The sequence below is a fragment of the Manduca sexta genome, chromosome 15, assembly GCF_014839805.1.
Source record: "Manduca sexta isolate Smith_Timp_Sample1 chromosome 15, JHU_Msex_v1.0, whole genome shotgun sequence".
Taxonomy (NCBI): domain Eukaryota; kingdom Metazoa; phylum Arthropoda; class Insecta; order Lepidoptera; family Sphingidae; genus Manduca; species Manduca sexta.
In genome coordinates this window covers 13,311,999-13,326,340 of record NC_051129.1, presented here as the reverse complement: position 1 = coordinate 13,326,340, position 14,342 = coordinate 13,311,999, and the positions used below count along the sequence as shown (strand labels likewise).

At 34.9% G+C, this 14,342-nt stretch overlaps 1 protein-coding gene across 1 annotated transcript in view; it reads right to left on the bottom strand.

Annotated features, from left to right (window-relative positions):
- Positions 1-410: 410 nt before the first annotated feature.
- LOC115450454 (TBC1 domain family member 12) overlaps positions 411-14,342 on the bottom strand; it is a 48,607-nt gene continuing 34,675 nt past the window's right edge. Inside the window, 5 exon segments of the mRNA XM_037438744.1 lie at positions 411-7,505; positions 7,999-8,194; positions 8,672-8,800; positions 9,368-9,908; positions 11,748-11,954. Of these exon segments, the coding sequence (XP_037294641.1) occupies positions 7,291-7,505; positions 7,999-8,194; positions 8,672-8,800; positions 9,368-9,908; positions 11,748-11,954 (1,288 nt within the window). The 3' untranslated portion in view covers positions 411-7,290.

Genomic DNA, 14,342 nt, shown 5'->3' with positions numbered 1-14,342 from the left:
TGATGTTAACGCGAGATATATCTAAACTATGTAGAAAAACAACGTTGTCCCACAAAGCAAATGGAAACGAGGAAAATCTTTTATCTGGCCAGTTTATCAGGTATATAATTGTACGATGTTTTTTATTTGTTTCCTGGTAAATGTTTGACTGCTCTAAAGTTTAATGATCCTGGGATATTGGAAAGAAATATAGGGCTTTCTGATTTTTAGATTGTTATTTTTTATTCCCAGTCAAATTGAATAGAAGAGTCTAGTCTTTAAAAAAAAATTGAATGTTTGTGGTAAGAATTATGGATATTTATTAAAATGTACTTCAATACGATATCGCAGTAACCCCATTTGGATCATGAATAACACAGATCATAACTATTCGTAATAACCTTACATACTAAAGAAATAAAAATGCATTATCATTTCTCATTAGATTTTAATTTTACAATCAATTACATATCGTTCGCATTAATTGGGGCCGATGGTGCCTTATAATTATTATTTACATTTAAACCGCTTAAATTACATGAGATGGCATTTTATAATTAATAATATCAGTCCACATCACAACTGTAATATCATTATCATATTTAATTTTAATCTAATCAACATTCCTAAGACATAATTGAATATCAGCCATTTTGTTTTTGCAAAATAAGAAAAAACCTCATTCATACTTGAACGAAAAATAAAAAATATATTTGTGATAGAAAAAAATGAAAATTAAATGTAAATAAATTTAAAATATGCTTTCATTAACTCCAATACAATTAATTAAAATATTGCATTGTATTTACCCAGATCTAATTAAACTCACATACAAAGAACGCATATAAACATTAATCATTTTTATTCACACCCTTACGTTCATAGACATAAGACAGTTTCATAACGATGATCATCAAACAATCAGAAGTATACAAAAAATAAATCCCTACAATATTTTTACATCGCTTTAAATTAATCGAAAATAATTTGTTTTCTAACATGTACTCGTTTCTAAATAACTTTGAACATGTCGTCGATTATTTTTGTTTATCGAGAAAATTCTCGTTTCGATGTATCGAATACAACATATAAATTAATCGATATAATATTAGTGAAAATATTTTATAATTTTTTGACGAAATGTTTTGCATTTTTTTAATTCTGTTCAAAGCAATGACGTTAATGTAGATAATATTATGTCGATTTATTTATTTGCTGCATTAGTCGCAAATATTTATTTATTAAACTATAGAGCGCTGTAAATCATAGTGTAAAGATAAAAAGTGCTCTGAAGAAAATATATCTAAAAAATCATATAACAATACATAGTTTGTATGTAGACCAACATATCACTTATGTGGCAAGACTTATTTAAAAATAAATAAAACATTATTTAAAGCTTTTTACTTATAAATATTCATCCGAAGGTATAACCTGTCGGAACGCAGATTCCGCATAAGTATCACACTTATTTCTTGCACATAAAGTATATATTACAATGGCTTCTATTCACAGAAGCATTAATTGTAACAGACTTACAGGTACAATATAACGAAATCCTAAAATCAATTTACTAAATTTACTTTAACATTTTTACAATAAGTCATGCTGGTCCCAAAATATGATTTACATAATTATATATGGAATCCAGACAACTAGGCTACATAAATAACACCAAATGTACGAAAAGCTTACAGGTACAGAAGTTAAATTTAATGTGTTTCGAGAATCAACTACAACATACCCATCATCGGTCAGTTTTAAAAATGTACAGTCAGCCACAAAAGTACTTGAACAAATTCAAAACTTACAAACGGCTTTGCTCATGATTTCAATCGAAATATTTAATTTAATGAAAGAAAATCGATAGTTGATAAGGACGCTCAAATGCGAATTGAAAATTTGAATTTATTCAGCCACTTTTTTGGCTGACTGTACACTATGTACCAACATATCGATTATATCTCTTGTATTTTCATGTAATTCTGTAACTTTTGTTATTCCATTATATACTTTATCACAACCCTGTGTGTAACTAAACTTACTTGTTTTAGTAAAATTAACACACAATTTTCGCTAAGTAAAATTGTTTTCATTTCTAGAGATGGTTAATTGTGAATACACAAGACTATGATAGGACATTCACTATGTTATTTTATATTTATGATTTGTCTCTAACAAATCCTCAACTTGAAAAAAAATGTATAAGATGCAGTATTAGGGATTCATTAGATTATTGAATTAGATACATATATATTAGGGGAAAATGTTAAATAGGTGCATATCATGGAAAAAAAAATCTTTTCATGGCTCATTTACACTCTCACCTCGTGGTCGCCTCGCAATTCGCGTGATTCGAGTTTCTGTTTACACTTTTGCAGTGCGATAATTTGTCTTTAACTCCGCCGTCGAAATATTAGCGGCAAAGGGCATGAGTTTGTATTATTGATATATCATATAATATTAATTAAAATAAACCATTTATATGAAGAATTACGGTAAATGTATTTATTATTTTGCAATATCGATTATGTTGAGGTAGGATTCAGAATCCTTAGGCCAAATAAATATGGATCGATAAATAATTTATCACTTTGGAGTATAACGTGCTTAAACACTAGGTGCCGAGGCGAGTCGCGAGCGGTGTGTAGTGTCTGATGCGGTGTGTCGGCGAGAGCGCGAGTGTAAATGATACATTAGGATTTACAAATGTCACAATTTGAAGACCGGTTTTTATTTTTTAATCTTATAATCCAAAAGAAATGTTTAAGAATATTTCATATTATTTTTTATCTACAGTTGGCGGAATAGTTTATGATAATTTTGAGGAAATGTGTTTATTTTATTACCTAAAATGAGTTATAACATACATATTACAAGAGATAGATATAGATAACAATAACTACATAATAGTATTCGCGCGAAACCGCGTGTACAAGCTAGCTAATGGTTAAGAACATGACGTCATAATATAGACACAGACATACCTACAGATATAGTATAAGATAAATACAACTAGATTTCGAAACAGTTTCGAAGATTCATTAACTATTAGGCCGGTGACACTACTCGTTGAATGTTTTCCCTTACATTAAATAACTTTACATTGGCGGACAAAAATATCGTTCCCTATTTTCGAAAATAGTAAAAAAAGAATATTTTACTATGTAATTTCTTGTGTATGGGTGTTCAAGCTACCAATAAAGCATGATAGACCATTAAAAAAGAAAATCTAAATGTATGAGTACCATCCAAATAGTCATTAATATTGAATTGAATAACTCAACGTAAAATAATTGTTAGAAGAACTAAATATTGAAATCAGATATTAAAATCGTCTTTTTTGCTTTTTTGAACAGAAGACAGACTAAGAAATAAGTTTAAAATATATATTATAATGGAAGAATATATTAAGAACAAAAAAAATCCAATTTGAGTAATATTGTGCAGGAGAGGAGTGATTCTATGATATTGAATATTTAAAATAAAAATATGCAAACATGAACCTATCCAGTAATATTATCGATAAAATTCCGATTATTTTGTCCGCCAGTGTAATATAAAAATTACCATTATAATTGACAATATTAATGATAATTAAATATATACAATTATTTTACACTGGATTATTTTATATTTAACTAGATTTAACATTGAAGAAAGTACTACTCTAGCGGTTTATACAACATTCGAAAATCTATGGAGTGACAATACAAAATACAAATATTGAATGAATGATTTTATATTCTGTACCATCACTAAATATTAAACTATAATGACCATGGCGTCTGGCATGAGATTGATTGTTAATCATACCTGTTACTAAAATTCCATATAATAAAAAAGAACTCTACCTACAACTTTCTGAAAGGACCTCATAGGAAGAGGGGCGACACGTGTGAAGGGAGTCGCTTATCTAGGGGGGAGGGGGGGGGGTGCCCGTGAAGTCGTCGAAGGCTCTACGGCGGTGCTACGGACATGTATTTGCGCTCAGGATTGTCTCTCGCTCGGATCCTTAGGCCGGAGTCCACATTGAGTCCGCTCCAAGCGACGTTAAAATTCATATTCAGTATAATTAATGATATGTCAACAGAACGTGTACAGCATTATTAGCAAAACAAGCCGCTTGTTTATATTTTGAGCATAACAACAGCATGTCAGAATGGTAGTCATCTCACAGTGAGGGGTTTCCCACATCGCAATATCAAATGAATTAGATAATTAAACTTGCCAGGAGTTGAGCGCCAAGACGCCTTTCTACAATCATTAACGCTTATAGAAAACAAAAAAAATATATCCGATCGATATCGACTCGAATATGACATTTCCATTTATTTTTTTTATTCCTATTAACGTTATCGATTGTAATATAGCGGCTTGGCAACGACCTCAGAAGTCGCTTAGAGTGACATTGAAACAGAAATATACAATGTCTTGTTTACTTTCATTGAATAACGAGACGAGCATGAAGCTCGCCTGGTAGTACTCGATACGACCGCCTACAACCAATAGCAACACCATAAAGAACCAAATTATAATGTATTGCATGTGATTCCACTGCACTCGTCACCCTGCGGTTGATATGTTCGAGACGACGTGAGGGAGAGTGGTAGTGGCAAAGGGTCCATATAACCCGATTCCTGCCATCTTCCCTTTATGTTGAATTCATGTGGAATCTAATCATCATTAGAACGATTTGCAAACCGCATTTATATATATTAGTACTTATGTTATATCGGGTTCCCTTTTGGAAAACTTCACATTTCGCCACTGGTTTGGGGGGGTTAAAATACCCACTGAATAAGATTTGTAAGACTCAAATAAACGGCTTGTTTCACTAATTTATCTGCAACCAATCCCACATGTTGTTTGTCACAACATATTTCAACCAACTGTACGCTCTATTTAAGGTATATCTGTAATATATAATACGAATTATGATAGTTCTGATATGAATATTAATACTCGTATAACTGTCGGTGTAAATATATTTGCAAATTAATAACGCTTTCAGTATTTCTCAAACTAAATGACGTAAGGAAAAAGTTTTTACGAAATGTTGTTACGAAATTTTCTGTCTCATCTGATTTTATTTACACAAAAAAACAGAAAAAATCATAAAAATAATTTCGTACTTTTTTTTTTTGAGAAATACTCAACTGCCTGTATGGCTGCAGATTTATTGAAAACTATTTTTTTTATGAGCGGCCCGGCCATGTGACCTCACTGCTCCTAATGGCAAAAGATTTCCAAAAACATGTCGACCGGCAAGAGATAATCATCCCCAGACGGTCGACACAATTATGTCGGCCTACTTTATTGGTAATATAATATATAAAAAATTATAGCTTTTCAAAATAAAATCCAATAATTAACGTTAAATCTGACAAAAAGGAATTTACTTTGCATTTTGTTTTTCCAAGTTCATTGTATCTATATTCATATCATAACATGTTAAGTTCACGATCACAACATATATTTAATTATAAACGTATATACATATAATTATATATCATTTACATTGCACTCAAGCGTATTAGACACCATATAATTTGTAATATAATGTATAATTTTTGCATGTATGTATGCAAAAATGGCTTTTGTGTGAAGCTTCTACGGTTTATAAATATAAATACAATTTTATACTACATATTATCAAATACAATACAAAAAGGAAATAAAGATAAGGTCTATAATTCTTTGTATTGCACTTATAAACACTTTCTCTGCTGTATTTTCTCTCATACACACAGTCAACCACACTTTTTTCTACATTATTATAATCTGCAAACACTTTTGCCCCTGACTGTACAACGATCGCAGAACAGCGGAAAAGTTATGCAGTTAATCAAATAATATATCCAATGTATACTCACTGACAAATATTATTTCTAACAAACATCTAAATACACCAAACAACATCCATAAAAAAACCTTTTTAACTCACGCACACACACACACACATTCTGTCCTAAACTATGTGGCACACTTCTCCAGAAAAATTTATTCCAGAATATCTATATAGAATCTAGGGCTGGAAAATATTCTCTATTCCCCATACTAAGTCAATTTTCCGCCTCAAAATACAAACGAAGGTTCGTTCACACATCGACGAGCAGGGGCCGCGGCGGTACCGTGACGGGGTGTATGAGTTATGTGACGTATATCGCGAGTACTCTAGACATACATAGAAAATAACAACGGCATAACCATTATTTAGAAATATGATACGATTTTAAGTGTTGTGAATATAGATATAAATGTGTGGATTGATAGCTAAGAACCTAACTAAGGGTTTCATTATATATAATCGCTTTATAAAAAATATTAAATGGAATAAATGTTTCGTCGGAATAAAATTACCGCGATATAACTCAAATTTATTTTAATATCTAACATTCGTGTAAACATAAGAAATCATGATTTAAATTTTTGTATCCGTGATCGTACACGGAGCCGCCACTGTTCCGACCCTGCACGGCTGTGTGACTGAACCCTTAATTTTAATACATACCTATACCGTACAATTTAATTTAGTTTTCGTGTCATTCGAAAATGTATTGTCTTCTAGTAATTGTTTTTAACAAATTCATCCTCTTCAGAATACGTAATCTAGACAATAAGGATAAAAATCGCATGACACAAAACGACATCTAAACCCAACCAAGTCACTATATTCCACCCAAAGGACAACATGTTATGGTTCAAGTAATTATCTTTTTTTTTCTAATTTTATCTAATGATCTTTAGTTGTCAAAATGAACTATGACATCATTGTTTAATTCGCAAATACGACGAGCAAAAAAATTCCGAAAAGGATTCAAACGCAACTACGAATGATATACAATGACGTCATAATCTACGATACTTTCAACATTCCTAACTACGAATAAATTCATATAGCTAAAACGTCAACAACGAATTAATTTCGAAAATATACCTCAGGTATTGTCAGATTACAATGTTATCATCCAGCTAATTCATGAATATTCAAAGTTATTCAGGTCACTATAATTACCGTTAGAACTTCCAAATTCTAGAAATAGTACATCTTGGCCTTCGATCTTTACTGGGAAGCAACATCGTATTCTAACAGAAACCAGGGTAAGAGTCACCACTAAATGATCTTGGACGTCAAACTATGACGTCCAAATTTTTTATTAATTAAAATTCCTCGACACGGGACCGCAAGACCTTAGCCCCGGTTCCCAAAGTCTTAGGGGTCAAGTCTAACTAGGATCACTATAACCCAACCCTGAAGGACAGGGCATCAACAAGGTCCCAGAAGCTGTGGCTCCAACTCCTCGGATATCATAACCTGACCGCCACATCATCGTCCAGACTGCTGTCGACCTCGCAGCAGGAGACCAGCTCCTCAAACGACATACCGTCACAGCACATGGAGACTGACGAGATGCTCTTGAAGAGAGCTTCGGCGTCAAGGTCTTCGGGGAGCTTCGTCAAGAACTGGGCGGCTGATATGAAGTCCATGTCTTTCAGCTCGTCTTGGTATAAGTGGAGGATACCTGGAAGTAAGAATGATAAGACTTTAAGTGGACGGCTGAGGTGGACTGCTGGTCGTAAGTGACCATTCACGAACGTTATTTATTACTTATTTTACGAGTATATGAATGAACTACTCAACAAAAAAAAGTTTTGTATCATGCACTGTATTTTATATCTTAAACTGATTTAGAAAAAAGTAAGTAACACTAGAATTTCTTGCCCATTCTTCTATAGTGAGAACTGCGTTGTGAACTGGTGGTAGAGTTAATATTTGTTGACTGTATATTAATTTATCTATTAACTGACACCTGACCAGCACCAAAGACATCTCTTACTTGGTATTTTGGATTAGGAAAACAACATCTTGTTCGGAGATTGATGCCAACAGCATTATTAAAGTCCAAGTGGAATTAACTAACATGAGGTTTTGGGGTTCATCAACGATCGTCAGGAATTTGTCGACATATAAACCTTCAGGTATAGAAAATGAAAAGTATAAGCTTTGTTATTTACCAAGCGCGGCATTGAACAGGAACGTGTCGCCATCCCTCAGGAACACGTCCCAGAGGCGACAGGCGGCGTCCAGCGGCATCGCCTTCGCAAACGCCGTGTACAGCCACTCCAACAAGTACAACTCGGGGAGTAACGCACCATCCGCCAGCGCCGGGATGTTCGTCTCCACTAGGCGACCGTACGCTTTCCATAAACGCTGTAATATTTATAATTGATGTTAAAATAACCTTTTAAATATTTGTTTATTGATGCCTTGACTAGGACTGGCCCAGTGTATTAGTGCGCGATACGACTAGAGACTTTACCGTCCACCACTACAACTCCTGTAAGCCAGGATCAGCAGTGGCACGCATTTTATGACACCGAGCAGTGAAGCTCGGCGAGTCTCAGGGAAAAGTAATTTGTCATTATTCCGCAAGGAAATTATTCAAAAAGAAAGATAAGGAGTTGGAAAGACGGCGATACGACCACTTTGAGGTAGCTGGATTGCATCCCGGTTCGGGCAGTGAAATTGGATTTTTTGACTCGGTATCAGCTCGAAGTCTGGAATTTGTGTCGAATCTATTGCCATTTCGGCAATAGGTTCGCCTCCTATCATACCGTGGGAACACACATGGCGAAAAGTGAGTCCTGGTTGCACCTCTGCCTACCCTGGGGAGGTGCAGTGCCGTACCTGCATGGTGGCGCCGTCGCGCGTGAAGGCGGCGCGCAGCACGCAGCCGTCCAGCAGGTTGGCGAAACACACAAACGCCGGCGCCGCCTCCATGTTCAGGATCAGCACCGCCGCGATGAACGACATGCCCTGACACCACACGCCACGATACAAATACAATCATACACAAAACTACCTGAACAAATTCAATATTTCGTACCCGTATCACTAATCGTTTTTTCTTCACTTAAATAAACTTCAAGAGATGTACGTTTACTTATATAAACTTCAGAAGGAGTACGAGTGAACTAGTAGAACATGACTAAAAAAACCTTATTCTACTTAATCTTTAGTAGTTTAATAGGCGATGTTTGTATTTTCCCAGGTAGCGACCATCATAGTTAAATACAACCTCTATAAAACTCCCCATAGTGGTTCAAGTTATTGTGACATGTTCAGAAATGATCAGTGTATATCTGATATCAAAAAATGGCCTGCATAACTATGTTGACTAGCAAGGAGTAATCATCTCTCGTAATCTGACACCCTACCTAGGTGTCCATTCAATTTACCATCAAGAACAGTGAGTCACTTTACAAAAAAAAATCCTTCACATATAGAAACCAATATCTACATCATAAACTAAAATACTTCTTCATATTTAACAAACAAGCTGATCATTATAATATCGCACAAATATAATAAAATTACACTCACTTGCACATATCCAATATCAGGTCTGTAACAAACATAAGCCGCCAACAATTCGTGCAACACGTCAAAGTATGGCCCTCCTCGCTGGAATATACACAAGTGGGGGAACGTCCGCGCTATGTCCAACTGTATCAGCTCCATCGAACACTCATCACCATAGTCCAGCAGATCAGGATTCGACTTCGAACAACACTTCTTAGGCTCACTGTCTTCTGTGTGCGACTTCAAATTCTGCTCGCTGAAATTCCTAGGTATACCTAAACGTTTCTCGTCATCTTTCTTATCTTTTTTAGTGTCTGTCGGCAGCACGTCATCGAATTTTGCTTTGTCTTTCCTAGGGACGCAACCGCATCCCTGATTAACTTTTAACCGCTTCCTTCTGAGCTGTGCTTCTTGTAACTTCTGCTTGGCTTTCGCCACGTAGTCCTGGTACATTTCGTGCGTTATCTTCAACTTGTTCCCTATGGCTAGTTGCCACACCTTACCTCTAACAGCTGGTGGTAGCCCGCACCACCATAGCTCTAGAGTCCGTTTTGCGTTTTTCCTGCAATAAAAATATATGACATAAAAGAACCGAATATTTGATACTAAATGGGGTATATATTTATTGATAGAATTCATGATATTTAACAAATTTGTTTTTATTTATGATTGAGTTTTTGATTGATTGATTTTCAATTGAGTTTTTCAATACATCGACTGTGACTAATAAACAAAACATACTTCTTCAATTTTCAAACCATCAATACATCTTGACCTTAAACGACAAAGTGTGACACAAGACATGTAGTTTAATCCCGAGCATTGTTTCAGCACAATGCGACTCGACTAAAACAAACAATCGCAATTGACGAGCAACGCTAGCATTGTCTGCACAATGGGTTTGACCCGCTTTAGCTCACGACTAACGTGTGGACAATTAGCCATGCTTAGTGACTCAAACTAAACCATTTATAGAACATATAAGGATTATTTTAACTGTTGGTGGGTATTTATCTCCTAGTAATTACTAGGCATTACGATATCTTGTGTCAAAGTGAAGAGCTGATTTGAGTGACATGCAGTACTTCCTAATTAAGTTCTATATAGTGTTGTTTATGGGCGGTCGTATCGCTTACCATCAAACGAGTGAGATGCTCGTCTCGTCATTGAGTTTCAATAAAAAAAAGAAAATGCAGTCCTTTATAATTCAATGTTACAGTATCAAGATGATCTTATTATTATTTATAAGCCATGAGTCTCAACCATTAATGACTTGCATGCCTTGTAGTTCAATAATATAATTTATGTAATGCTTTTGAATGTATAGGTTAAGGTGGCAACTTTGACTAAATTGAAATGTGTGTTTGGTTTATTGTTACTCTCATTCTGACCTGCACTTTGAATATTGAACCTAACCAGGAGGACCAATATAAGTTATGGTAGCATCTATAGCCATTATAGAAAAACAAAAAGCATGTCTCAATTTATCGAAAGCTACTTTCAATTCGCTTACTATTAGGCGAAAGGCAAGCTCGTCGCGTCATTCAAAGTAATAAAAAATAGCCACATAGTTAATTTTTAGCAAGTCTGCACATATTTGAACAAAGGAGGGCAAAGTACATATTTTAGCTTCCAATGAATAAATTGTTGAACTATGAACAAATGGTCTTTATAGTTCATAATGAAAAGAGGACAATTGGTTGCAATTGTTTGTAACAATCAAATTCCTTCGTAATAAGTGAATCTAGGTCTTTATGCGTTTTTGTGTGTGGTATAAATTAATTTTACATTGTGGTAATTTATTTAGTTTCCACGAACGTGTGGATAAATTATTTGTTCAGCCTTTTAATGTGAATTGTGTCATATAGTTATCTCCCTTTACTCACTTACTCTTATCCTGTTCCAATGTTAAGTCGATATAATACTGTTCAAGAATATTGCTATAAAGATATAGCTTAATTATTACGACCAGCTATCTGCCTAATGTTAAATTCCTTTGATGGAATTTCGTCCCAAGCAATCGTTTTACAAAAATTCAAATTTAAATATCTAAGCTTGTAGAGGAGTAAAGGGCTGATTTTTGTGAACCTCTTTTGTCATAAAAAATCCAAGTAGATATACTAGTTCGAAATTTAATCGCTAGATGTCAGTACAATACAAGACGGTCTGTCTTTCTGTTGCATTCCATTTTTAAAACGATTTAACGAACGAAGCTTCTTGATGGTGGCAAGATACTTTGTACATATTTAAGAGAATATTTGCCATATTTGACTAATCGAACATCAATTTTATACATAAAGAATACAAAGTCTGTATTATTTGACTCAAAAGGAGCAGATATTTTTACAAATAGTATTAGCATAGTGACATTATCACCTTCAAGCACATCGTTGGTACTCACATATTCTGCCAGTCGGGCAGTATCGTCTGCGTCCACTCCCGCGCGTGCCTCGCGAGCCGCTCCTCCTGCCGCAGCGACTCCTGCAGCTTGGCGTGCCTCGCTGCCACTTCCCTCTCTACCCTCCGCCGTGCCGCCTCGACCATGCGGGCGTGCTCTGCCTTGTGACGCAGCGCTTCCTCCGTGCATTTCGCTGGAAGGTTTGATGGTCTGGAACAAAACAGAACGACATATATAAGTTTTTACGTGAAATAAGTCTGTTTATCTTTTAAATTGATGGGGTTTTTGTTCAGTGTCAACCCGGAGTTTTGAATTGTGCCTGATATAAACGAAGCGTAACATAGCTGGCAAAATGATAACACCTCTACCTACAATGATCTACTGATCAACAATGATCTGACTAAAACCATTTCTTTTCTTATTCGAATACCTGAGTGATAACAGACTATGGAAGGTTTTCATAAATTTCTCGCAACCAACACCCTACTAGTATATAAAATCTCGCTAACCAATCAGATACAATCTCAATCGAATTGCATAAACATTATAAACATCACGACCACGACAGTGGGGATTCCCGTCGCACGCAACACAAGCGACTCATGAATCTGTACCGTATTGGGAACGATGCAGTTATTATAATTATGTATTAATATTCAATGATAGCGAGTACTAGCACAGCGCGCACATTAATTACGAATTATCTTTGTTCTTCAGTTCGCACAGATGCTAGTAACCTCCTTTGGATGCAATACGCAAGTACTTGTTTACGTTACAAATAAGTGTTAAGGCGATACCTCAAGGTCCATTTTCATACATTTTGTTTCGGCTTTAATCTGGGTAACTAAACAAGTATTGGCAAGTAAAGAATATATATCCATGATTATTAATTATTTTTACGTTTTTCTTTCAACTGCGAGAACTAATCACTAACTAGACGTGAATTTAAATTCTTTACTTGCCAATACTTGTTTAGTTACCCAGATTAAAGCCGAAACAAAATGTATGAAAATGGACCTTGAGCTACCACCTTAACTAATCATTGTTTTGTATAACGTATGTGTCTTCGTCAAATAATTTGAGAGGATATATTATAATAGTTAAAAAAAATGATAAGGCATTGTTTTAGTGGTAAAGTGGTTGTATCTGATATCGATAAACAATAAATAGATAGTATAAAGTATGTTATATTGTCTATTTATTGTCCATTACGAAATTAAACGTTTCATGTCACACGATGACGAGCGCAGAGGAGTGCTTTGAACATCTGAGTGTTGGTGCTATTATTTATATTTTACTTTCCGAGTACATCTTTATCATACAATAGTTTTAAATATGGCAAGCCTTCGTACGCATTGCTCGCAGTGTTACCCCAGAGCAGATTTCCATATTCACAATCCACTTATCAATCACCGTCCAAATGATATTATAATATAAAGGTTTGTATGTACGTGTTTTAAAAAAACTCATTTTTTTAATAGATAACTATTTCCTATTTATACAACGCAATTATAATTACGTCAAACGATCATATCAATGTGCGTAGTCCGCTCGGAATATTAATTACGCGTCATCCTAATTTATATAGATAAATTAATCTATCGGCACAATATAAAAAATACAGCACGCAACAATGATAAACTGCATGGTGAATGAATCGAAATAAATGACGAGGATATATTAAAAACGCGTCCCCAATAGTTCATCCCCTACATAGGGGAGTTGAACACAATGGGTTGTGTTCTCGAGGGCGCGTGACACAACGATCTACGAACTAACTCTGTCCACCCTCTTTAATACCCTGCGCTTGAGCGGACATGTGGTGCCCTTTATTCGGTTATATAAGATTTATAGATATAGCAATTTCATGGGGCTCGCATCAGTATTATTGTAGCAATGTTTAGTGTAGTTCATTATTTTAACTCGTGGGATTTTAAGGGGACAACACGGCGTGGAGTGTTATTAAAATGTTTGCATTGACATTGCCGTCAACTTAAAATAAAATTACAAAGTACCTTGTTGAAGCAAGCAATTAAATGCCAAATTAGATGAAACTTGCATGGATGGATTGTTCTGAGTATGCCTAGGACAATGCAACGTCTTTTAAGATGTGTTATCACCTACATCAACCTATTACAGAGATTTTCAATCACCCAACAAAAAATGCTTTATGCGTCTCTCTCATCAAGAAAGCGAATCGTTAGTAACAGATGTTTAATTCATAAGTAGCACAGTTATAAAACGTGTTCGCAAATTATTATAATGCATTATGCGTGCTGATTAGACCGCGTCAAATTTGCATGAACTGATAGTACTACAAAATATCCCCCTCAAATATTATAATAACTTTTTTTCAGAACTTTGTGCAAATGAATTTGGATAAAAATAACCTAAACTATGCACTATACATTGATTAAATATGAATATCAGTGAAGCCTTAGGTATTTATGCATAAGTATACGGCCTACATAGTTGATTACACCAAGTTAATCATAATTGAAACTGGTTAGTGAATAGCACAAATATTTGCATTAACATGTGTGCACGAAATCAATCGCACGCGCTCGCAGACAAACACGCACACAATCAACGCACGCA